Raw genomic sequence first — 25484 nt, 5'->3', positions numbered from 1 at the left:
GGTACGGTGAACGGACGAGGGCTGTGTCTCCCCTCCGCCGCCGTCTCTGCCGGGGCAGCCAGCCCCTCAATGCCCCTGGGGTCCAAGGATCTGACCCGGCCCTCTCAAGGGACCCCCTGAGGCTTTCCATGGGACCCCAAACCTGATTTCCGGTCCAACCAACCCCGCCCAGGTTTTCCACCATCCCTTTGGGCCCAAGCCCTGCCCCTGAGCTCATGGCCGACCCCCCCATCAACAAAGAGTCCCAGCTTTCACTCTGCCAGAACCCCTCCACTCACAAAACGATACTTCTAGAGACTATCATTTACTGCATTTGAGTCTTCATCCATATAAAGTTAGCGTTACTTTTAAAAATTAGAACCATGATATAAACCGGTAGAAAAAGGGCCTGACTGAGCCTTGGGCAACCCTGGGAGCAGGTCCCTGAGGCGGCCCGGCCCCCGCCCCGACTTGGGCAGGAGTGAGGCAGAGAGGGGGAGGGCTGGCCTCCTCAGAGCCAGCCCACAGGGCAGAACACTGACTCCAACGGAGGCCCAGGACAGAGGGAGGACGGCCTCTCTTTGCCACCAGCAAGCAGAGGCTCTCAGCTTCCCAGCCTCGCTGTGTCTCCGTGCTCGGCCTCTGCCCCAGACCACGGCAGAGCCCGTCCCACACGTCTGGTCCAGGAGCAGGAGGGGCGGGCTCGCCGGCCTCTGCAGAATGAGGGGCATGAGCTCATAGGGCAGGGAGGGTGAGGCAGAGGCGGGAACCTGGTGGGAACCCTGGCCACGTCCCAGTGAGGGCACATGCACGGTAATGGTGCGTGTGTGTGTGGCGGGGGGTGGGGGCAGCACGAGCAGGGGCTGAGGGAGGAGGTGGGCAAAGCCCAGGACCTGGGGACGGAGAGAAGCCCATGCCGGAGCAAGGGTCCCGCCAGCAGGGGAGCAGCAGAGGAGCACGTGATCAGGGTGTCCCCCAGACTGAGGAAGGGGGGCCTCCCTCCCGGGAGGAACCGGCCTCTGTGACTGTCCCCATGGAGTTGGCGTGGCTGGCGGAGGGAGGGCCGGGGCCCCCCCGGTGGCGGGTGTCCAGGGTGCGGGCTGGGGCGCTCCGCAGACAGGCAGCCCGTCCCTCGGGGGTCAGTGCAGCACCTGGTCCAGCTCGTACTTCTCGCAGAAGCGGCTGGTGAAGGGCAGGCAGGTGAGGTATTCGATCCAGGGCCAGTGGATGGGGTAGACGTAGAGCCAGATGACGAGAGAGGCGAAGAGGCCGGCAAAGACCAGCAGCGACACGAGGATAAGGGCGCGTTTGCGGTACTTGTCGCTCGTGCCGAAGGTGATGTAGGGCAGGAAGGCGAAGGCCAGCAGCAGGCCACTGAGGAAGCCGAAGATGTGGGCGATGTTGTCGATCCAAGGCAGGAGGCCACAGATGAACAGGAACAGCACGACGGCCGACAGGTTGAGGAAGGCCTTCCAGGGCCGCTCCAGCAGCTGCCAGCTCTGGAAGAGCTCCACGAAGAGGCAGGCGAGGAGGCCGAACTGCGAACCCGCTGGGCCCACCTGGGGCAGGGCGGGGAAGGGAGCAGCGTCAATCCCAGGGGCCCGGTGCAAAGTCGGGGCGCAGCCGGGTGATGGGAGCACCGGGACCCGGCTCCTCCTACGGGTGGGCTCTTCCCAGGGCTGGGGACCCCGCAGCTGAGGCTCCTGGACCAGAGCTGCACCCACTCTTTCTGCAAACACCAAGGACCGACCACGTGCCCAGTGCGCGGCCCGTGCTGTAAGCAGGACAGACAGGCCGACATCAGGCAGCAGACGGCGGGATGGACAAGACACCGAACAAGCCGAGGGCATGGGGTTGAACCGATGGGGAACCTGTCCCTGCTTCTGTGGGTCACGAACGGTTGCACATTACAGATTTCATACAGCTCAACCCACAGATAGGTGACATGCGGGTAGGCAGGCAAGGGTCACGGTCACGAAGAGAAATGAAGCAGAGAAAGAGAGCAAAGCGGGGGACAGGGGCTGGGAAGGTCTTTCTGGAGGTGATGCCTGAGCATGACGCAAAGGCATCACTGTCCGATGCCCCCGGGGACTAGGGGATCAGCCAATAAGCCCACAGCTTAGCTGTCCATCTGCCGTCTGGCCCTGGAGGGGCCGCGCATCCCTCTGGCGGCTCCTGGGGGAGGGGCGGAAGCAGCAGAGCTGGCCCTCCCCGCCCTGTCCACTGTCCCTACCTCCGCCCGGTATGGGAGGAAGATGGCACTGGCGAGGTTGCCGGTGATGCCACTGAGAATAAAGATGATGGCGATGCGGTGCCAGCCGGCCAGCTTCTCCAGGTCCCGCAGGATGGTCATTTGGAAGACCACGGACACGAGGCAGTGCACCACGCTGGGGAGGGGGGCAGAGCAGGCGTCAGCTGTCCCCTATCTGCCCCGGGCTGCCAGCCAGGAGTCCTCATCCACGGGCCAGAGCGGAGGAGGGGGGAGGGGGGCACATGGGCAGCGCAGGGGGCACAGGGGTGTGGGGGGAGGGGAGGGGCCTTTTACCCCGCGTGGAGGAACAGAGACAGCCAGAGCCTGTAGAACTGATCGGGGACCTCGGGGTTGAGGAAGGGCAGCAGCCCGCACACCTTGTCCAAGCAGTGCACCTGAGGGCAAGCACGGGGCAGTCAGTGCCTGTGGCCTAGCTGGCCCCGAGGTGGGGGTGGGGGGCACAAACCTGCAGGCGGTGGGGGGGACACATGGCCGCCGTGCTCACCTCCTCACGCCTGGGGCCCCAGCAGGCCCCACCTTACCTGGGAGCAGAGTGTTGCCTCTTCGTGGAAATAGCCGTGCATGAACTCACAGAACTCGCGGGTGGTGATCTCACAGCTGCGGGCCAGGGAGACGAGGGCATCCGTCAGCCGTCAGAGCCCCGAGGGCCCCTGCCCACTGGCAGGAAGGGGTGCCCCTCTGCGGGGACCCTAGCTCTGGGGCAGGCTCCCCTTCATCCTGCTCACACCATGGGCGACCCCTGAGTTGGGGAGGGAGGAAACTAGCAACTAGCCCGGGGGGTGGAAGTGGGGCGACCAAGGGGCATGGGGCCAGCTGACCTGCCCTTGGTGCCAATGCAGCAGGGGCGGCCCTTGATCTGGCAATCCATGTGTAGGAAGCCGGTGCGGTTACTCCTGGCCTGCTCGGTGCAGATCTGCAGGGGGCGAGGGGGGACGCCCACACTGGGTTGGGCCCCTGTGGCGGCAGGCACCCCGCCCCCCACCTTTCCTAGACCATTCTCCACCCCAGACACTCACGGGCCACTTGGTGATGTCATCGGGCCAGATGTGGGCGCCGCTCGAGGCTGGTTCCTCGCAGGTTCTGGAGGCAGAGGTCAGAGGGGGCAAAATGAGGAGCTGTGGGCGTCCCCCCAGCCTGCCACACCCACCCCCCCGCTAACATCCCCGGGGAGGCATCTAGGACACTCAACCCTGTCTTCTCACAGCCCAGCTGGGCCACCCTGGGACGGTACCTGGGGTCTTGGTGGCACACTGCCCCTGATGTCCGCTTCTGGCCCAGATCAGACTTATCCATGGGGGGCCCTGTATCATCCTGCCACTTCACAAAAGTGGCTAAAGTCTCCTGGAGGATGAAGGAAGGTTGGTTATGCCTAGGATCACACCATATCCACTAGTGAGTAAGGGACCCTCTGAATGGGGGCTCTTCCCCTGGTCCCCAGGGCTCAGGCCCACCTCCCAGACCTCCACCCACCGCTGACATTCCTAAGATCTGGGAATATCACTTCTTTCACTTCTGCGGGGCTGGGGAGGTCAGCACTCTCCCTGTGCTGGGCCAGGTACAGGGGTGTATGGGGCCCAGAAGGAGAGAGGGGATGTTGTCACTGCTCTTGAGGGCCCCTCCGCTATGCCAGGGGCAAGGGAAGGTGGTGTGCAGGGCCAGAGTGGGGCTGGCAGGGGCTGGAGGGCCTGGCCGCACCGAGCAGTCCTTCCGCTGGGTCTGAATGCAGCCTGAGTGGTCGTTCTGGACACAGCAGCCCGAGTCCCGCTCTAAGTCTCGCTCCCGAAGCACCAGCTGCTCGATCTGCTGGTCCTTCCGGATGCAGGGGGAGAACTTGGCTCCCAGGTGGATCAAATCAATCTGGAGGAGGGCAAAGAGTGAGCCTGGGCTCGGAGCTGGCCGCTCGCTTTAGTTTCCCCTGGAGTCCCCTGGTAAGAGGGGCTCCTGGGCGGGCGACAGGGCCCCAGGGTTCCCTGCTGAGATGCTGCCCATCCCTCTGGGCTCCTCACCGAGCTGGGGCCAATCCAGAAGTTCTCCTGCTGGATATACTTCACGCTCTCATACACACCTTTGTTCCTGAGCACCTGGTGCAGGGGCGAGGGGGGGCGGTCAGGGGTTTCCCCATCCCAGGGTAGGGACTCCAGCATGGGGCTGAGAGGTAAAGCTACGTTGAGCCCAGAGCACCCTCCTGCATGGGCCAGGCTGTGGCCACGGGAGGGACTCCAGGGCTGACGATGCTGATGTCTCAGGGGTCTCAGGACCCTCCAAGGGGAGCACCCCTTCCTTAGCCTGACTCACCAGCTGGGTGGTGACGTGCTGGGCAAAGCCCACAGGTGCGATGCCGTACGTGCAGATCACCAGCAGCGTGATGATGATGTGGACAAAGGTGAGCCAGTAGGTGAAGTAGGGCCTGGGGACAGAGGCCCTGGGTCAGCAGAGCCAAACCCACATCCCAACCTCAGCCTGCGGAGCCCAGCCCCCGTCAGCTCTCACTTGGTCTCTCCCTTCCCATTCTGTTCCCCTCCAACTCATCCTTCACCACCGTGACTTTGAAAATCACCCCCAGGTCTCTCTCCCAGCTTAAACCCTTAGAGGTCTTCCTGCTTCTCCAGGCGTAAAGGCTGACACTACTGCCTCCTGCTGGCCACAGGGCCTTACTGCGCCCGCCCGCTTTCTCCTCTTACAGCTCCTGCAACAAACCATGATCCCTGCAGCCCCAGGGCCTTTGCACCTGGCATTTCCTTTGCCAGGGATGCTCTTCACATCTCTTTCTATCAGGCGACCTCCTGCTCATGCTGGCTGCAGCCCTCACCGCCGGCCCGTCCACTCATGCTCTGTCCTCCTGGGACACTTGCTACACTTGTTACTCAGTTTTTGGTTTTGGGTTTGATGTCGATCGGGTCACCACCTGTGGCACATGGTGAGAACTGCCCCTCCCCAAACCTCTGGTTTCCCCCCGACGGTCCCCTCACTCACAGAGCTTCTAACTGTCCCTCTGGCCCACCCTGCACCCCGTCCCTCCTGCTGGAGCTGTTCCAGGGCTCAATGAATCCTTGACGGCTGTTGGGGGCGGGACTAAGGACACAGGCCAAGAAAGCCAGGAGGGTGAAGAGGCAGCAAAGGGCCCAAGGAGCCTTCCCAGGCGACACGTGAGCTCGTGGGGACACCCTGAGGGCTTGTCCCCGCTCTCCTCTCCCATGCCTGCTGAATATGGGGTGCCGCGGGAGAGGGACCCTCGGGGGATGGGCCGGTTGTCCGCTCTTCTCATCCTGCCTACCGCAGTGAGACTCCGGAGGGCGGGATGCTCAGCTGGCTCGACCCCAGCAGGCAGCCCCGGGCCCGCCGGCCGCTCACCGGTGGCTGTCGAAGCTCTCCAGCTGGCGCTGCACGGTGCTGCTGATGCTGCGGCGGTAGCTCCGGTTCAGCCAGTTGCCCACCACGCCCAGCCCGTAGTGCCGCTTCTTGCGGTCAAAGGCGAAGTGCTTCACCCTGGAGGCGATGCGCTTGCCGCGCCTGGCCCCGTCCAGTGGGCCTCGGCCGTGCTCCTTTTTCCTGAGGGGTGGGGGGACGGCTCTCAGCCTGCTGCCCCCGCCCCTCACATTCTAGAAGGGGGCTTGAGGGAGGACTGGGTGTCTGGGGAGCCCTCCCGAGCTGCGCCTTCTCCCTTCGCCCCGGAGGAGGGATGCCCAGACTCACAGAGGCGTCTGCACCCCCTCGGGGGAGACCGGAGAGGCCGAGCGTGGGATGCCCCGGAAGTAGCTGGCCGAGAGTGGGGGAGACTCAAACACGTCATCGGGCATGGAGCTCATTTCCTCCTGCGGTGGGGTGGAGCGGGGGACACAGAAAAAGACAGGACCTCAGTTCAAGGACAGGACAAAGCTAGACGGCTCTTCGGGAGGGAAGCGGAAGGCTGGTGCCCATCCACCCTGACCGTGGTCCTCCAGGCTGGCCCCTCACCCTGCCAGGTCCTCCACAGGAAGACAGGGGCCCAGGAGTTCCACCCATGGGCCTCTGGATCCCTCAGGGGCTTCCGGCACAGCATGATCAAGGCCAGGTTGCCTCTCCTCACCCCCAGGCCACCCCATGCCCTGTGCCCGAGGCCCACACCCCATGCTTGCCTTACTAAAAAACGAGGAGTCAAATGTGTCCGCGCCATCCACCACGTCCTCCTCCAGGAAGCTGGGGTAGGCGAAGCTGCGTTTGACCACGCGGCACCGCTGGCCCGTGGCATCCAGCACGGAGCGGCCCTGTGACAGGGCAGAGGCCCGGCCATCAGGCCCAGATCAGGGGCCACCACCCCTGTCCCCTCCAAAGGAACTGTGAAGCCCCTTCTCCCGGGGCATCACCCTGGGAGATACGAGCTGGGACTCTGCCCAGAGCATGGAGCGAAGCTTCCGTAGCCCCGAACCCATGGCTCTCTCCAAGAGTTTCGGTTCTTCTCACCCTGCTGACCTCACTACCTCTGGCTGGGGCGGCTCCTCCCGCGCTCTCGTTCTGTACCCTCGCCCCCCACACTCGGGCCATCTCCCCCAGCTGCAGCTTCCTGGCACAGCACCGCCGGCCCACGTCTGCCTCTTGGACTCTAGTCGGTGGCTTCTCCTCCCATAAGCCCCTCCTCACTAAAATCCCATCAAACCACACGCTGCTCCCCTGATGGGCCAGGCCCCCTCCACCTCCAGGCCTTTGCATGGGCCCTTCCCTTCACTGAGAATACTGTTCCTTTCCTTCCTTCCCTGGGGAGCTTTCCCTTATTTTTCTGGATTCCAGCCCAAATGCTATCCCAACATCAGCCCCTCTCCTACGCAGGCCACCCCCCCCACCATCACGCTGAGGAGTGACACCGGCCCCCTCGCGGATGAGAGCCCTTCCAGGGCAGTGACACTGGCTCTATCTGCTCCACAGTCCCCATGCCCAGCATGTCACAGGCGCTGAGTGAACTTGGGTGAAGGGTGGTCCCTACACAGGTCACTTCCTGCTTTCCCAGCTCGGGTGGGTGCAGAAACGGGCTTCCAGAACCACGGAGAGCTAGGTCTGGGAGGACGTGGGTGGGGCTCCTGGGCTGCAGGGCTCCTCCCTCTGCCCTTGGCACAGTCTGGGGGGGGGGGGGGGTCTTTGGGAAGACCGGGGTTGGGGGGGCGCAGAGGCGGGGAGGCATCCTCACCTTGAGGAAGGCAGCAGCAGCCTGAAAGCTCATGTGGGCCACAGACATCCTCTTGCGGCGGGGCAGGTGGGAACAGCCAGAGCGGACGCTGCTGAAGGAGGTGAGGGACAGGACCCCTGGGGTCAGCGGCGGGTGCGGGGCATGGAGCCTGTCCACCTCGTCCGGGTGACGGAACGCCCGTCCGCGGGCCAGGGGATCCACAATCTGGAAGGGAGGGCAGGAGTGAGCAGAGCTGGGGGTCCCGGGGCCGAGGCACCTGCCACTCCCCACCCCCCCGCCCCACCCCCACCTCTGCCAGGGGAGCCCACCTTGGGCATCCTGCAGGGCTTTGGCGACTCGGCGCCCTGGAAGGAGGGCACCTCCTGGCTGGGGAGCTCCAGGTCGCGCTGGCACGAGGGCTTGAGCCGGCCATAGCGCACGCTGCAGTGGTGGAGGCTCCGGCGCTGCCAGTGCTGTCGCTTGGCCTCCCAGTCACCGCTGACCCCGAACCACTGGGCCGTGCCCCTGCGGGAGCACACAGAGCTGTGGCCGTGGGGGCCTCCACGACGCCCACGGCAGGACGGGGAGGGCACACTGGCGGGGATCACGGGAGGGGTGGGCAGGGCAGGGGACGCAGGAGGGGCCGGGGGAGGTGTGTGCACGGGGGCCGGGGGACAGGGCACGTGTGTGTGCCGTGCAAGGGTCAGACTGGCTCCCCCTCTGGCTCCTGGGTTGGTACCCGATGACCAGACAGAGAGGGGTAAACAGAGTCCACGGCCAAGCCGAGCTGGGCAGGCCTTGGGGTCCCTCCCGAGGGCCAGAGCCTCCCCTGCAGCCCTGGCTCCTTGAACTCCCAGCCTCCAGGCTGTGACTTTCTACAAGACACCTTGGGCTTCAGCTTCCTTCCCCTGCGCCCGCCCCCCAAATATGCACATTCCAGCCCTGCCCTACTCCTTCTTCTTGGAAGGGGACACAGATGCCGGCCCAGCAGAGGTCCCTAGGGCTGCTGGGGACAGGAAGGGCGCTCACTTGCGAATGCTCTGGGACAGGGAGGCCTGGCGGCGGAAGCCGGGGCGCTTCTCCGAGCTGCCTTCCTGCCATCGTCCCCGTGGCTCCTGGAGGCTGACACTCTTCACGTAGGCTGGGTTCCTGGGCCTCTGTGGGAGGCAGGGCAAGAGGACAGGCTGGGACTTGGTGGAGCCCAGACCCTGGGCTCGCTCTTCTTCGGTCCCCTACACCAGAACCCTGAGAACACACCTCGCTCCTAAGGTATACGCCTGAGCTGCTTTCCTTCGGAATGTAAAGTCACCTTCTCTCCACACTTCAAGGAACCCTAATGTGATTTCCCAACTCCCTAACCAGTGCTCCCCCTTGGCTCCCTGTATGCAAAACAGCCCCCGGGGTGAGTGGGTGGCACCAACACAGGACCCCTTTTATGCCCCAGGACACTGCTTCAAGGCTGCTCTCAATGAGCCCTTTATGGAACGTTGGTCCAGCCCATCTTCATTTCCATTCTCCAGGGGAGCCAGGCGCTGCGGGGTCAGCTGCTGATGCCCTGACCCCCGAGTCTGCCAGCCCCTTGGGGGGGGGGGGCCAGGCAGGAAATGGAAACCGCCGGGACTGGTAGGTAGACCCGTGAGCCTTTCTCGAGGACTGTGCTCCTGGTCGCCCTGTCCACCGACCACCAGGAGATGCAGCTCCTGCGCTCAAGGCTCAGTCCATGTGACGCTGGGGAGGGGGAGGAGGGGGACCTGGTTTCCCTTCTCCCAGCACAAGGCCTCTGTCACTGAGGCTCAGGCAGAAGGGGCCGCCTCTGCCCCAGTGGTATTGCATGGGCACAGCTGTTGCTCCCCAGTGAGCCTGTAGGCTGCCCCCTTACTTGGGGCAGCATGCTGGCCTGCTCGCCCGGCGCCGGGTTCTCGGGAGGTGGGATGGTGATGGACAGGTTGGGCGGCTTCCGGCTCTGCAGGCGGCTGCTGGACACAGAGGAGACGCCCTCGCCATTCTTGTCAGCGGAGGCCATGGTGGGCTGGGCGCAGGGCGACTGGAATGAAAACAGGGAGAGGGGGTATGAGCGTGTCGACAGGTGGCAAGACAGGAAGGGACCTGGGGGCCCCGGTGCCAGGGCAGGTGGCCCGGGCTGAGAACCACCTGCTGAATGCCTAACTCTGGGGTCCAAACCGCCGGGGCACAGACGGACTGTGACCTGGGCAGCCCGAGAAGTATAGTCTATTTCTGTCCTTTGTTTGCATTTCAGGCCCGGAGGGGTCTGGGGAATCCCCACCCTTCCCCCTCCTTGCCTTGGTGGTCTCTCTGCTTCAGGCCAAGAACCACACCTAGAAAGGAGCCAAGGGCAAAGGACGGGGATACAGTGACCTTGGCTGCCTGGTCACCCTGGTCAACATAGGCCAGGGGCCAGAGGGCAGCTTCCTCGACCTTGGGGCAGGGCTTGGTGGAGGACAAGACGGCTCCAGGGCAATCCGGTGCCCTACCTGCAAACACGAGTTCCACAGCTGTGCGGGGGAGCAGGTGGTTCTCCGAGGGGCCGTCCTTGGGTTTCTAGCAAGGAAATGGTAGCTCAGCCTCATAACCAGACAGGCGGGAAAGCCACCACGCTGGTTCCTGTCCCCTGGGCTGCCTGGTTCCTTTTTCAAAGGTAACTGAAACTGCCACCTGTTTGTACTTTTATCTTTTTGTGGAGAAAAAATGTTAATCCCAGTGATAAAAGTGGCATATGCTCATTGCAGAGACAAAACACAAAAATGACTGACGATTATAAAGCAGAAAGTGAACTCACAGTCTGCCCGTCACCCTGTCTTCCAAGAAAGAGCCTCTTTGCACCCGGAGAAGGATACATGTACTTAAAATTTTACACGCTCACACCATATCCTTTCCGTAAGCCGCACATCAATGCATATAGACAGATCTACCTTTTTCTTTTCTTTTTTTTTTTTTTAAGTAGGCTCCACACCCAGCGTGGAGGCCCACAGGGAGTCTGAGCTCACGACCCTGAGATGGAGACCTGAAGATCAGAGTGGGATGCCCAGGGGCGCCTGGGGGCTCAGTGGGTTAAAGCCTCTGCCTTCGGCTCGGGTCATGATCTCTCTCGGTCCTGGGATCGAGCCCTGCATCGGTCTCTCTGCTCAGCGGGGAGCCTGCTTCCTCCTCTCTCTCTCTCTGCCTACTTGTGATCTCTGTCAAATAAATAAATAAAATCTTAAAAAAAAAAAAAAAAAGAGTGGGATGCCCAGCGGACAGAGTCCCCCAGGCGCCCCTACCTTACCTTTCTTGACGACTGCAAAGATTTCGCTGAGTGGAATATACCAAGATTTAACCAGACCGATGGCTGTTTGGGGTGTGTTTGGCATTTGGGACTCCTGTCCAGTGTTAACCAACGCCCTGGCCTACACCGTGCACCTGTCCCAGTGCTATCCCAAAACGAACCTCTAGAAGTGGAACTGCTGGGTTGGAGAGTAAGTCCAGCCTGAATTTCAGTGGATCCTGGGAAATGGCCCTGCCAAGAGGAGGGGGCAGTTTACCCCCCTTCCCCACCCCCGCCCAGATCTGGGGCTTGTCCATACTCGCTCGTGGACCCCACTCCCACTTCCGCTCCAGTTCCAGCCGAACCACCGCTCTGCCTGTGCTACCCCCTCCCTCCTCACGCGCTCTGCTCTTTCTCTGGCTAAATCCTTCGCTTGCTCCACTCCCCACTTCCCGAAGCTGCCGGAGCTGACCTGGTTTCCCTTCTCCCAGCACAAGGCCAGGGACCCCACATCCACCTGCTGACACAGTGCTGACCCCGGGTATGTGGAGACCCGGGGAGAGTCACATGGAAGCCCTCTAGGTAAGGGCGTGTGGGGACCAACATGTGACAGAAAGGTGACACAGCAGCCACACGTGGCCTGAGTCCGTCCGTCCCCTCCATCTCTACGCAGCCCCCCAGAGCCACCATCTTCTCTCCACTGAGGGGTCACAGCAGCCTCCTGACCCCTCCACCTGCTGCCCCTCGTGTCCCCAGCCTCATGACCAGCAACAGACATCACCTTTTAAAACCACCAATCACACCACGTCTCTCTCTGCTCAACACTGTCCCAGGATTTCCCGTTCTCACCTACAGTCCATGCTTCTCACTGGGGTCTCTGGGCCCTGAGTGGCTCTGTGTCCTCCTAGACCCTGAACCCGCCCCTCTGAGCCCCTCCCTACCTAGCACCTGCTAAGCTCTGCCAGGAGGCACCAAGGGGTCACGGTCAAGAGCATGGGGCCTCTTGGTGGCTCAGCTGGTTGAGTGTCTGCCTTTGGCTTGAGTCATGATCCTAGGGTCCTGGGTCTGGGCCCCCGCTTCAGGCTCCCTGCTCGGCGAAGAGCCTGCTTCTCCCTCTGCCTATTGCTCCCCCTGCTTGTGCTCCCTCTTTCCCTCTTTGTCAAATAAATAAAATCTTTAAAAAAAAAGCATCCTGCCACTCACTGGGTGGTCTAGCCTTGACCTGCATTTGACCATGAAGTCACCCACATCCTCACTTTGTAAGGAGGGAAAGACCTCCCCCAGGAGAGGCGCCCTGAGCATCAAATGAGAGAATGCATGACGCACACCTGGCAGGGTGTGGACACAGAAACTTGTTCTAGAATGTTCACAGCAGCATGGTCCTCAGAGCCAAAAGGTGCAAACAACCCAGAGGCCCATCGACAGGCCAACGGAGAAACAAAGCGTGTTCCATCCACATAATGGGATTGAGTCAGCCAGAAACAGGAGAGCAACACCGACATGGGGTCCAGCACGGCTGAACCTTAAGGCTGTTATGTGAAGTGAGAGAAGCCGGACAACAAAGACCACATGCTCTGGGAGTCCATGCATATGAAAGTGTAGGGGGTAGGGGATAAGGGGCAGCAGCTAAAGGGTGGGTCTCATCAAGCGATGGAAGGTTGCACGGACCTGTGAATATACCATAAACCACTGAATTGTACACTTTCTTTTATTTTTTTTTAAAGATTTTATTTATTTTTATGACAGAGAGAGAGAGATAGAGAGACAGGGAACAGAAGCAGGGGGAGTGGGAGAGGGAGAAGCAGGCTTCCTGCTGAGCAGGCCACCCCAAGCGGGGCTCGATGCCAGGATCCTGGAATCATGACCTGAGCCGAAGGCAGATGCTTAACAACTGAGCCACCCAGGTGTCCCTGAATTATACACTGTAAATGGATGCAGTTTATGTGGATTAAATGGACTAAATGTGAATTATAGCTCAATGACGCCGTTGAAAAAGTCTCAGGCAGGTACTCCATAAACATTCGGCCTCTGCCTGTGTTCAAGTCTTTCTTTCCTCATATCAGATCATCACACAATAGAGCAGGTGGCTCCTTCCTATCATTCTGGTTCCAGCTTGGGTGCCACCGCCTCCGAGGAGCCCTTCCTGACTGCCCAAAGCAGCTCTCCCACTCCTGCTTCAAGCCTCTCCATGGCTTTACCCTGGTCACCCTCCTCTCTCAGGCGTATTCCCTGCGGCACCACCCCCTCCAGCAGAGTACTGGCCCACAGGTAGTATCCATACGTATTGGTTGAAAAACAAAAAAGCAAAAGAAAAAAGCAAGCAAAGCAGCAGGTGCCTTGGGCCCAGCCCACGCGGCTACCCAGTGTCCTACCTTCTGGGTTTGGACTGAGCTCACTGCTTCCCGGGTCTTGCTGCAGGGGTCTTCAGAGCATGTTCTAGTCCTTCCCTCACTCTATGCAGATGCTCTGGGGTCGGTCCAGCTTCAGCTCCGTGTAAAGGTGGACAGATGCCAAGATAAGAGGCTTCCAGGCCAAACGGGGCCGCTCACTTGGTGAGCACAGCCTATAGGGAGGGAAGGGCAGGTTCAAGCAGGCGTGCTGGAACAACGCATCTTTCAATCTTCCTGACCTCAGTCTCTGCATCTATAAAATGGGGTCATTCCACGGGCCTCATGGGTGAGGGATTAGGAGATCTGCTCTCCTGCAGTAAGGACCTCCACTCTGGGCCAGGAATCCCAAATCAGGACAGTCCCTATTTTTTGTGTGTGTCAATGTAACTTCATGAGAAATGTGTTGGCTTCTTCTGATTATGACTTCCTTTCAAACAGAGTAAGATGTATGTTGAAGGCAGCATTCAAATGAGTTACAAGTGTTTCTTTGGGGATACCTAGGTGGCTCAGTGGGTTAAAGCCTCTGCCTTCGGTTCAGGTCATGATCCCAGGGTCCTGGGATCGAGCCCCACATCGGGTTCTCTGCTAAGCAGGGAGCCTGCTTCCTCCTCTCTCTGCCTGCCTCTCTGCCTACTTGTGATCTCTGTCTGTCAAATAAATAAATAAAATCTAAAAGAAAGAGAGAGAGAGAGAGAGAAGGGTTTCTTTGTTGTTGTATTAGCTCTTTAACTAATTGAGATCAAACCCACGCAACATAAAGTTAAGCGTTTCAGAGAGACTGCGGCAAGTCGCCAAAAGGTCTTGCACAGAGGAGCTCTGAGGCAGACCCTCCCTTAGCAGAACCCTGCAGGCTGCTGGGGGCGGGCAGGTCAGTCCTCAGGAGCGCCAGGCTTGGCCCCTCGCATCCATTATCCTACTTTGTCCTCAAAACACCTCTGAAGGTAGACATCTCCCATCGCCCCCATTTCGTGGATGAGAATGGAGGGAGGCTCAGAGGGGTTAAGTGACTTGCCCATGCTCACACTGCCAGGAGGGGGAACAGCTGGGTCTTTTCAGAAACAGGAGGCCCCCCCACCCGCCACCAAAGCTAGGGCACACTGGGGGCTGGACAGATCCCTATCAGGGTGACCCAGTATAGTCCAATCCAGAAGGAAACGTACTTTTACTCAATAGTACTTTGCAAACTCTTTTCCTCAGCGGCCTGGGGTTACCCAGAGGGGTACGTGGGACAAACCGGCTGGGGCCAGGTCTGTGCCCTCCCTCTGATTTCACAGGGCGGCAAAGTGTTCCAGCTCTAAGAGGGACTCTGGTTGTGCAGGGGTTCCTGAGGGGGGATCTGAGGCAGAGCTGGGGACGCAGGACACTTTCAGGGTTTGCTGAATAGACCAGGCATCCTTACTTTTATCCCAAAGTTCTGGGAGTCCTCACTCCACACCTCAGGGCAGGCAGGCAGCGGGCGACAAGGTCCCTGAGAGATGATAGGCAGATGGGCCTCAGTGCCAGGCTGGCTGGCACCTCAGACGCCACTTTACCTCTACTCTGGGGGCAGCTCCAGGACAACAGCCTCCCCTGGGGCCACTGCATGGAAAGTTCTCCGGTTTGGTCTCCTTTGGGATCGGGGGCAGCAAGAGGGCACCAGGCAGGCGCTGTTCTGCCCCAAGGAGGGAAGGAGGCAGCCGATGGAGGAAGGCTGGGAGAAAGGTTAGGACGAGCTGCTGAGTCTGAGCTGGGGTGAGGTCATCAAGCACGCAGGCTCCCTCTAGAAGTCCAAGCTGATCACACTTTCCCAGAGTAAGCACCCAGTGCCCTTCAGAACCTGTCTTCACCCCCAGCAGACGCACATGCCCTGCAGGTCCCCTGGCCCCTACTTTCTCACCTGAGGCCCTGCACCTAGCACAGCAGGCTCCGCCTCATCCCCTGGGCAGGTGAAATGTCACCTCCTCCAGGAAGTCTGCCCTGTCACCATCAGGCAGAATCAACCACTTTCTCACCTGCCTCCTCCAGCATACTGCAGACACCTGGCTGTGTATAGGTATCCCCCTCCCCGAGCAGCACCAAATCTGGAAGTTGGCTTCCACTAATGGCTAACAGGATAGAAGGTGGGGGGGAGGGGGCATATGCACAGTTGCAGACTGTCAGTCCACAGGTACCCCAGACTAAACCTATCCCTCCCCCAGTTCTACACTCAGCCCAGGAAGGGAGTGGCCCACTCCGGAAGTCTCCAGGAGGTACTCTCTGCCCTGCTGGGGATCTGTGACCATTGTGGGCCGAGGAGGGCAGATGCAGTCCCAGGATGAGCCCCCACTGGACCTCCCGCTCCCCTCTCTCAGCACAGCCTGGACTCCCCGGCCTGCCCTCCCATCCCAAAGCCATAGCACCCTGGTTGGGCCCTCCGGCCTGGCCTCCACCATGCTGCTGGCATCTGTGCCAATGTCCTGATGCTGGGGAGACCGGACTGGCCCCAGGGGACTTCTGGGGGCCACAGGGAGAAGTGGCTGCGCCCTGGAGAGCAGAGGCAGTGCTGGGGTCACACCTCCCTGGGGAGGAGTGGGGTATCTAAGAGAGCTATTTCACCATCTTTGTGGTCAGTGCCGAGTCCTAGCCTGGAGCCAGCTTTACTCCTTGGCCTCAGTTTTCTTCTCTGTTAAGCAAGGGACTTGGGGGCGCCTGGGTGGCTCAGTGGGTTAAAGCCTCTGCCTTCGGCTCAGGTCATGATCCCGGGGTCCTGGGATCGAGCCCTCCATCGGGCTCTCTTCTTAGCAGGGGGAGCCTGCTTCCTCCTCCTCTCTCCCTACTTGTGATCTCTGTCTCTCAAATAAATAAACAAAATTTAAAAAAAAAAAAAAAAAAGGCAAGAGACTCGGAGGAGGTGATGGCCCAGCTTTGACACCCACCAAACCCGCAGCTTAGTACAAAACACCAATTTCCTACAGCCCCTCTCCACCAAGGAGGGGAGGGCCTACTCCTGAGACTTCCCCCAACTTGTGCAGAAAAGATGGGCAGGTGTACCAGAAGCCCAGTGTCTTCCTTGGGGTGGCGGGGGGCAGAGGGTAGGGCTGGCAGTACGGGGGGCCACAGAACCCAAGTCTTGGGCACGGACGAACCCAGATGGAAAAAGTACCGGAGCTTTGGGAGCAAACCGCCCCACACGTATCTCCCACGCCCCAGAAATGCTTGCTCATTGCAGAGGAAATTGTGACATCCTGGGACAAGGCTTCCTCCTGGCCCAGTCACATCCGCTGCTCTAAGACCCCAGGGCTACCACAGCACCCAGCCGGGGGTGGGGGACTTGTGTGGAAGGTCTGAGAGCCTGTCCCCTCCAGCAAGGAGGGAAGGAAGATGGCTGGATCCTGGTCTCAGTGGGGCCTTCTGCCCCGGCCCAGAGTAGCAGGGCCTGGGTAAGGGCAGCGACTTCGGGGGGGTCCATCACAGGGTGCGGGTGGGGCAGATTCAAATCATCCTGAGGTGCCCAAGGGTTGGTACTTCTGTACCCACCTCCCCCACCCCCCTCCAACCAGTGCTGTAACCCGGCTAAGAACAGCCCAGGTCAGGCACACAGGATAGAAATGCAGACTCAGAAAGCACTCACTGATGCCGCTGGACAATCTGGTTTCCCCACAAAGGGTGGGGCTGGGCATTGCTAGCTAAGCTGCATCCCAGCAGACACAGCCACAGTGAGCAAGGCCTCGGCCGGAGAGGTCTCCCCACAGAGCTCTTCCTGGGCGGGCTCAGGCAGGGTGCTGGGTGAGCATCCCTTCTCCTTGAGCCTGTGTGGCCCCACTGTCCCCTCGCCACCTGCCCCCAGGGGTCTGACTCCAGTCCCTTCTCTCCCTCCCCACCCACCGGCCCCCCTAGGCACACCAGCTGGCTGTGAAGGCTCCCCTGGTCTTGCTAATGGCAATGGGGTCTCAGCAATCCCCAGGCTCTGAGGACCTCCAGAACCAGGACGGGGAGTCAGCAGCTGCAGCTCCGGATGCAAACAGGAGGCCACAGACAGTGGGGCTTGGCCTGTGTGGCCGAACTGGGGACAAAGGGAAGAAAGGGGCCCTTGGACAAGGGGTAACAAGCATCCCCTCCAGCAAAGAGGCAGACCACTACTAACTACTAGGCTCAATCAGGACGTTAAGGGGACCTCCCGGGGTGGGGGTGGGGGGCACACAGGTCCCCTGAACCAAGGAAGGAAACTGGCCCCCAGCCCTGGCTTGCAGCTGTGGGCGAGTGGAGGGAAGGAAGATGGCCCGGGGCTGCTGGGAACCTGTCTGTCCCCTGATGAATCACAGAATGATAGGGTGACAGTCAGGAGCAAGGAAGTGGCCTCTCTCCGCTGCTTCCCTGCCACAGAAACTGAAACCGGCTGGTCCCTCCCCACAGCCTTCTGGGAACCAGGGCGTTTTTAGAAAGCTGCAGAGAAGAGAGGAAGCTGGCCCTCGCCCACTGTGCAACCCCCAGCAAAACCCCGAGTTCTGCTGACCTCGGGGGAAGTGGCTCCAGCTCCCCTCGAGACCCGGAAGGGACAGCTTATGTAAAGGCTGTCATCTAACCCTGTCTCCCAACAGGCGTCCCGATGGCCCGTGACTCACCCCAACACCTCCCTGCGCTGCCAAGAGCGGGCTGGAGCAAAGGGCAGGGAAGCGCCCAGCGGACGCTGAGGGTCTGGGGACAGGACTTAGGAAGAGAGAATGCAGAGGCAGAAAGGGAAGGGGACACAGGGTCCCTGTCAGAGGCTACGAACTCTAAGTCACGTGCTGGTCAGTTAGAGACGCCAGCGGGTCGCCCTGTCCCTCTCCTTCCCTCCCGAAGCGAGCACCCACTTCCCCAGAGGTGCAAGTCCACGGACTCGGACTCGGACTCGACTGCACTGTGGGGCTGGGAGGCTTCGCGGCTTCGCGGCCGGTGCAGAGGAAAACTGAAAGCACCTGCGGGTTTGCGCCCCTCCCATAGGGAGAGTCCCCATGTCTCCACCCTCCCCACACACACCTTAAAAGCCTTTGCTCAGGGGCGCCTGAGTGGCTCAGTGGGTTAAAGCCTCTGTCTTCGGCTTGGGTCATGATCTCAGGGTCATGCTCTCTGCTTGGCGGGAAGCCTGCTTCCCCCTCTCTCTGCCTGCCTCTCTGCCTACTTGTGATCTCTGTCTGTCAAATAAATTTTAAAAAACTCTTAAAAAAAAAAAAAAAAAGCCTTTGCTCAAACTCAGTTCCAAAGATAAAGAAGGGGGTAGGGGGCAGCAGGTTCAGGGGCTTGGTGACCCACTGGCTTTGCCCCATCAGACCCCAGGTTCTGGACTCCTGTGACCCAGTTATCGTCGCTTGGGTGGCACGGCCAACCACAGACACGGGAAGTGGGTGCTGGGCTCCAGGCCCAGTCGGAGTACATGGAAGTTGGAGGGGGTGCCAAGCACTCAAAGAGCATTCTTACAGTGGGGCAGACCCCAACACCCCTTTGTCCCACCCGCCAGGCTTTCTCGGGACCATGCGCCAGTGGGGCGGGCAGAGACCTCTGCAGGGGGCCCCGCTTATGGGAAGCCAGCTGAGCTGCGATGCAGGGCAGGCAGCACTAAATGCCACCAGGTGTCCCCAGCTGGACACAGTGCTGGACCCTGCCCTCCTAGGTGCCCTCCCGGAGGGCGCTCTGGAACTTTCTGGACTCTACAAGCTGTCTGTGGAAGCACACAAGGGGATGGCGGCTGAGCAGGGATGCAGGTGCCCTCCCATAGCCCGGGGAAGCAGCAGCTCTCAGAGCCTGGGGGCCAACTTCTGCCTGGGGACAACAGGGAGCACAGGGGCTGGTCCCGGGGGGCCCTGCCCAATGGCCCAGCCTCCTCTGGGAAGGTGACCTGTCCTAGTTCTGCTGCTCCCTGAGCATCGCCATGAAGGGGAGGAGTCGGGGGTGGCAATGGGGGTCCAGAAGGCCCTGGTCCTTTCTGGGTCTGATACCAGGGCACAGGATGGCTCCTGGACAGGGACATTGTCTCGACCTGAGCTTGATGCCAGCTGGCTTTGCTCCAAACATCAAAGAGGATTTGCCTCTCTCAGGATCTCAAGGTACTGGAAATTGTTTTTTTGTTTTGTTTTGAAGTTTATTTTTTGGTAATCTCTGCACCCAGTGTGGGGCAGAGCTCTGAGATCCAGAGCTGCAAGCTCCACCCACTGAGCCAGCCGAGTGCCCCTAGGAACTGGGTTTTCACTGGTCCTTAGCACTGGCAGAGGCCTAGACCCTGCTCGGAGGTTAGGGGAAGGGTGGCTTCCAATGTGGGTTGGGGAGCAGGGGAGGCCGGCTTCCCTCCTGCTGGAAGCTCCCCAACACCTAGAGGTGACAGGCTGTTTCCAGACTTGAGCACACTCAGTACACAGACCAGGGCTCTGTCTTGGGCTCACAAGGGTGGGGTCCACCTAATTTCCACTCGACTCCTTGTGGCCTGGCTCTAGACAGTGCAAACACTGCCCAGCTGAGGCAAACGGGTCTTGGGTACAACCCTCAATGCTGGGTACTCTTAGACAAGCCACTTAACGTCTGACCCCAGGCTGTTTATGCTAAAAGAAGCTAAGCAGCCCCCCAGGAGTCTGAAATCTGGGCAGCTCTGTCCCCATTAGTTGGGGCTTACCTTGGGTGCTGGCACCGCTGAGGGACAAAGGCGGACTTACCTTAGCTTACAGAGACGTAAGCACCCAGCCCAGGGTCATTCAGCCAGAAGTCAGGCCCTGGGCTGCCCTGGGTCCCCTCATCTTGATCCACTCAGGCTGGGGCTCTGGGTGCCCCTCACTTCTGGAGGCCCAGGCTGGCCCCACAGCTGGGAGGGAGCGTGCCAGGCAAACAATTTTCAGCTTGTAAACAGTCATTAAGGAGCTAATAAACTTGACTTCCCAGAACCCTGCCCCGGAGCTTGCGGCTTCCCCAGAAGAGGTTGGCCCCAGCCCCTGTGACGACCAAGCTTCAGGGCTCTTGGACATGGGCCCAGGCAGGCCATTAAAGCTGGGGGTGTGAGGCTTTGTCATTCCCGCCTCACCGCAGCCCCCTGCCTCACTCTGGGGCAGCACAGATTCACTCGCTGTGGAATGAGGAGGGCTGAGGCGCAGGGCGGGACAAAGCCAGGACTCAAACCCTGGCATGGCCACTTACCTGCCAGGAGATCTCAGGCAAGTTACCACTTCGGAGCCTCGGTTTCCTCTGCTGGGAAATGGGCTGAGGTCCCACCAAACCCGCCGATCCAGCAGAGATGACATCAGACGATGAATGGACGGGGCCTGGCACACAATCAAGGGCCACTAATTGGTGGCTTCTTTTATTCCTGGCTGACCGCTGCTCACTCAGTCTCTCTATCTGAGCCGAGAGCCCTGGAGGTTAACAGACCTCTATTTGACAGGTGGGGAAATTGAGGCTCAGACACGTCCCCTGTCCCGGGTCCCATTGTTGTGCACGCACGGGGGTGGGGGTGGGGGTCCTGCCACCCTGGACCTGGTGAGGTGAAGTGGCCAAAATCCAGGCCTGGGGTGGTGAGCGAGGTGCGGAGGGTGAGTTTAGGGGTGGGCCTGGGAGACTCCGGAGCTCCTCCCAGTGCCCCAGGCAGAAATGACCTCACCCGGAGCTTAGGAAGTCCTGGGCTTATCAAAGGGCCTTCTCAAACATTCTCTCACACTGTCTGTCACTCTGTCATGATCACCAGACAAGGTGAGAGCCAAGACTCGGGCCATATTTCGGTGTCAAGTCCTGCTCCTGGCCCATCCCACAGGCCTTCCGCAGGCTGCCCTGGAGGCCTGACCTGGGGACGGCCATCTGGACAGGGAAGAGACTCTTCTTGTTGGACGTCAGGGGCATGACCACCTGACGGAGCTCTTGGCTCAGGTCCCGGGGCCCCACGTGGGAGGCAGCCGAGAAAAGCAAGGCTCTGAACGGCTTACCTTGTTCCTGGCCCCACAAGCCCAGCCAGAGGGAGCGGAGGCTGAGGGTCCCCGCCTCCATGAGCCCCTCACCCCTCATCCTGACACCCGTGCAGGCAGGCAGGGAGAAGCCCCTGCTGAAGGAGCCAGCACGTCCTGGCCTGAAGCTCCTCTCCCATGTCCAAGCCCACCCTCCATCCCCTCAGCCTTGGTGCAGCGGGGGTCCCCACCCCAGACTGGGCTGGGCCACTTCTGTAGAGTCATTAGAGCACTGCTGCTCTTCAATGTGCTCTTAACTAGCCCTCCCGACAGCCCACGGGGCAAGGCCCCTGTCATCACCACGAGCCCGTGCCAAGGGCCCAGAGACACGCCTCTGACAGCAGGCACGATGCCCTTATCCTCGCGGCTCCCACCTCAGACCCCGGGCCCAAGACGTCCCATGGTCACCCCTGGAATCCTCACAGCAGGCATCCCAGTGGACTACCGCGGCCCCACAGCACAGCTGCGGACACTGAGGCACGGACCACAAGCGGCCCTCCTTCTACTGACCACGACCTCGTGGGCCACCACGGCCGCCAGCTTCTGGGCCTCGCTCCTGGCTCCCCCACGCTGGGGATCACCGTCCTTCCTTTCTCCCAGCCTCCTGGCCAGCATCCCTGACTGGCACTGCCCACTTAGCTCCAACCACCGGCACCCCACCCCCACAACAGGCCTCTGGCAGCTTTCAAAGTGCAAACAAATGACTTGTGTCTGGGTCGCTGGATAAGTTTACACAATGATGGAATGTGAGTGCTGGGCTCCCGTACCTCCCTGAAGACGACAGGCTGAATTTTTTTTGACACTCAGATCTGACTCCCATAGGGAAGCAAGAGTAACTTTATGGGCTGTAGGGGAAAGCCCTTGTTTTGCCCCACGGATGGGGCAGGTGGGGCAACCCCTCCCAGCCCATACCCTGAGAGCTGGCCTCGCCCGGGCACTGCCCCAACCTCTCCACCGCGCACAGGTTAGCCTGCACCAGCAGCGGGCGTGGACCACCCGGCCAGCGCTCCCTCAGCCAGGTCCAGCTGGGTAGGAAACGCGGAGCAACGCTGTGAGCTCACTCTGGAAATCCCCACAGGCAGCAGGGACAACACTGAAGACTGCTCCAAAGTGGGTGGTGCAGACCCGAGGGGATGTGTGGAGAGGGGGAGGCAGACCAGAGCTCCTCTCCCCAGATGCTTTCCCCTGGGGGAGGGGGCGGGGGCGGGGGCCGTGCCGATCCTGCCCCCACTCATTCTGAATCACAGAGAAGTACCAGGTGGCCCATTCAAGTCACCTGTTTTTGTTTCAGGATTTTAAAAAAAATTCTTATTTATTTAAGTGATCTGTATACCCAATACAGGGCTCAAAGTTATGACCCCCAAATCAAGTCACATGCCCTCCTGAGCCAGCCAGGTGCCCTGGTTCAAGTCACCTGTACACCCGAACAGGTCAGGGCACGCACGGACACACCCCCTCGATATCTTCCTGCTCTTATCTGCTCTCCCATCTAGCACGGTTTCTGGCAAGTCGAGGGGAACACTGTGAGAGCTCTGGCACTAGGAAAACACCACCAGGGAGGAAAAGCCAGACCCAGACCCCGGCAGCCTCCATGATGATGTATTTGGGATGTGACTAATCCCTCCCCCCCCCTGAGAGGAACGGATGTCTCCTCCTGGGCCTCCCGCGTGTCTTGTACCACGTACAGCTGTAGCTCGCACGGGAGCCAACCAGACAGGAGTCAGTCAGCAGCTTAGCAGCAGGTAGGCACAGGGTTGGGGGCTGGGCCCGAGAACACAGGTTGGGGGCTGGGCCCGGGTTCAGGGTCAGGCTCTGCCACTCGATTCCTTAACAGCTCTGCACTAGTCCCAAGTGCTCCTTGTGCCACGAGGGACCCACTAAAGGCGGAGGACACTATTAGTTTCTTGTTCAACCAAAAGACGGGAGTGTCCCTCCAGCCCTTTAAAGTTAAAAGCAAACAAAAACAAAAACAACCAACCAGAAACTGCCACCTGCTCCTTTTGTCCTGCCTGAGCTCCCAGGCCAGGAGGCCAGGGTCCAGAAGTCAACAGGAAGGGGGCAGCGGACACTGTCAGAAAACAGGAAGGCAGGGCAGCGGGTGGCCTGGGCTCCTGGGGACAGACAGCTGCTTCACTCCACCCCACCCCTCTAGAACAGCCCCCCACCCCTATCCTCCAAGACCTGGGCCAATGTTCCTGAGCCCAACTCAAACCAGAGTTGTCCCTACTGGGGTCCCCCTGGCCTGGCACTTGGCTAACACCAGGAACGGGGGTGCCTTGCTCTGCCAGCAGTGGGGCCCACCATGGGGCCTCTTGCCTAATTCGGGGTTCCCACAGCCACAGAGGCCCTTTTTTGTTGTAGGAGGGAAGCAGACTGGGGGAGCTGCAGGGAATTAGAAGCCTGTTAGTCCTTGGATGTTATTTCCCTGGTGTACATAGCTGGAAGAGTTCGGTGTCAGTTTAGAAGGGAAAAATCCAGCAGGTCACATGATGCCAGGAGTCCATGCCTGTCCTAGCAATCCAGCTTTGGGAAAATCTATGAAAACACAGCCCCCTCCCCCATCTGCCCCCTCCCCCAGGGGGATATTTGAGCTTGAGGGCTGCCTTAGGGGTGAGGCACTCCAGGACTGAGCTATGAGAAGGCCCTGTTCCCAGCCCCTGGGACTCAGCTCCTGTCCCACAGCACCCAGACCGGCTTTGTGCAGAGACTGTGGTTTGAGCAGGGAAGAGGAAGGTTTATGGCACCAAAGGGAGCCTATTGCTAGGGGAGTAACTGCCCTCACACCTCTTATCTCATTCAAGTTTATTTTGTTCCTCCCCTAACTCCGGGGGAAACTGAGGCAAGCAGGGGAAGTCAGTGAGAAGTAACCTGATGAACCAGGGGCGGCACCAGGGTCTCTGAACCTCAGCACCGCACTGACATTTTTTTTTTTTAATATTCCACCCATTTATTTGACAGACAGAGATCACAAGTAGGCAGAGAGGCAGGCAGAGAGAGAGAGAGAGAGAGGAAGAAGCAGGCTCCCCACTGAGCAGAGAGCCGGATGCGGGACTTGATCCCAGGACCCTGGGATCAGGACCTGAGCCGAAGGCAGAGGCTTTAACCCACAGAGCCACCCAGACGCCCCCGCACTGACATTTTGAGCAGAGTAATTCTTTGGGGGGGGGGGGGGAATGCTGTCCTGTGCGCTGTTAAGATGTCTGAGCAGCATCTCTGGCCTGGACCCACTAGCCGCCAGTAACAACAGCACTCCCCTCCTTCTCCTGAGCTGTGATAACCTCAAAGTCTCCACTGTCAGATATCTCCTGGCACCAATAATCAGTCCCCGCCTTGACACCTCACTGCTCTAGAACAAGCTTCACTCCCCACTCTACCCTCCACCCTACCTACAGAGTGAACAGGAGCACATCTTTTTTACTAGCCAATGTCACCCACACGGGGTCCTAACTCTAGCCACTTGGGAACCAGCTGCCAGTGCACCTGTGGGGTCTTTGGCAGCCCTTCCCAGCTCAGACACCCTCTCAGGAGCTCCAACCCCTCAGCCCTCTCGGGTGAGACCTGGGCTTCCCCTCTGCCCTGGGATGGGAGGGTGCCTCTAGCAGCCATAACCCTTTCCAACCCTAACCTAACCCAAGGCCCTGGAAGAATATCAGAGGGGGCCAACCTTCCCCAAGGCCCTCGGTCCAGAAGTCAGGACTTCTGGGTCCAATTTCTGAGCTTCGATCTAGCCTCGCTGTGACTCCGCTCCCCCGCACCTGTTTCCACCCCGACGAGGCTGAGAGCACAAACTCTGCCTCGGAGTTGAAAGGAGAGGGAAGGATCGGAGTTCCAGGCGCTTCTGGGAGGAAGGCGGGACCGCGCGGTCCTGTCCCCTTCCTTCCGCGGCCTTAAACTTCGGCCCAGTCGTCGTGCCCTCCCCACATCTGGTGACCCGTGGCCAAGGGACCCCCTTTGGCGTCTTGTCCAGCCGAGCCCCGGGGACCGGCAGACCCGGTCCAGCACCTCCGTCCGAGTCCAGCCCCGACCTCTGGCCTCCGGCGAGGCCCACGTGGGGCCCGAGCGCTCCGGCAGGGCGAGCACCCTCGCGGGCCGCACACCGTCGCCCCAGGCGAGGTTCGGGACCGACCCCGCGGACCCCTACGGCGCCTGCCGCCCGGCCTCCGCGTGCCGGCTCCGCCCTTCGCCCCGCGCTCACCTCCCTGCGGCCCCACGTCCCCTGGACGCAGCTCCGAGCGGCGCGGGTCAGCGGCTGGGCGGTGGCTCCTGGGGGCGGGGCCCCGGCGCTCCGCCTCTTCCCTACCTGCGCGCCGGCGGTGGGGGCGGAGCCGGGCCGGCGGGGCGGGCAGAGGGGCGGGGCCTGGTGGCCGGGAGGCGTGGCCGGAGCTCCGGTCCTTGCGGGACGCTGCAGCTGGCCGCCGCGGAGCCCGGGACTTGCGAGGGTCGCTGAGTGCTCCGCCCCCTCGGGGAGGGGGGCGTCCCCGCCTGGGCAGAACCCTGCTTTCCGCCGGAGCTGGTCTCTTCCCGGCGCCGT

General features: G+C 60.6%; 1 protein-coding gene across 3 annotated transcripts; it reads right to left on the bottom strand.

Annotated features, from left to right (window-relative positions):
• Positions 1-288: 288 nt before the first annotated feature.
• RHBDF2 (rhomboid 5 homolog 2) lies at positions 289-25251 on the bottom strand. Of its 3 annotated transcripts, XM_059380402.1 has the most exons (21): positions 20157-20246; positions 14440-14508; positions 13023-13213; positions 9881-9947; positions 9268-9432; positions 8418-8545; positions 7718-7913; positions 7410-7613; positions 6367-6495; positions 5945-6063; positions 5603-5800; positions 4547-4658; positions 4258-4332; positions 3947-4108; positions 3483-3592; positions 3268-3331; positions 3070-3164; positions 2773-2848; positions 2525-2625; positions 2213-2366; positions 289-1538 (listed from the first exon to the last, which is right to left on the bottom strand). In XM_059380402.1, the coding sequence occupies exons 5-21, from the start codon at positions 9409-9411 to the stop codon at positions 1119-1121; spliced, it is 2487 nt and encodes an 828-aa protein (XP_059236385.1). In that variant the 5' UTR covers positions 9412-9432; positions 9881-9947; positions 13023-13213; positions 14440-14508; positions 20157-20246; the 3' UTR covers positions 289-1118. The 3 variants fall into 3 exon arrangements, with proteins under 3 accessions (XP_059236385.1, XP_059236384.1, XP_059236386.1); XM_059380401.1 differs by lacking the exons at positions 13023-13213; positions 14440-14508 and adding an exon at positions 25149-25251 and having other exon boundaries at positions 20157-20281; XM_059380403.1 differs by lacking the exon at positions 14440-14508 and having other exon boundaries at positions 20157-20242.
• Positions 25252-25484: the final 233 nt, after the last annotated feature.

Source organism: Mustela nigripes, chromosome 16, assembly GCF_022355385.1.
Source record: "Mustela nigripes isolate SB6536 chromosome 16, MUSNIG.SB6536, whole genome shotgun sequence".
NCBI classification, from domain to species: domain Eukaryota; kingdom Metazoa; phylum Chordata; class Mammalia; order Carnivora; family Mustelidae; genus Mustela; species Mustela nigripes.
Note: the sequence above shows the minus strand (reverse complement) of the source record. Positions and strands in the feature narration are given on the sequence as shown.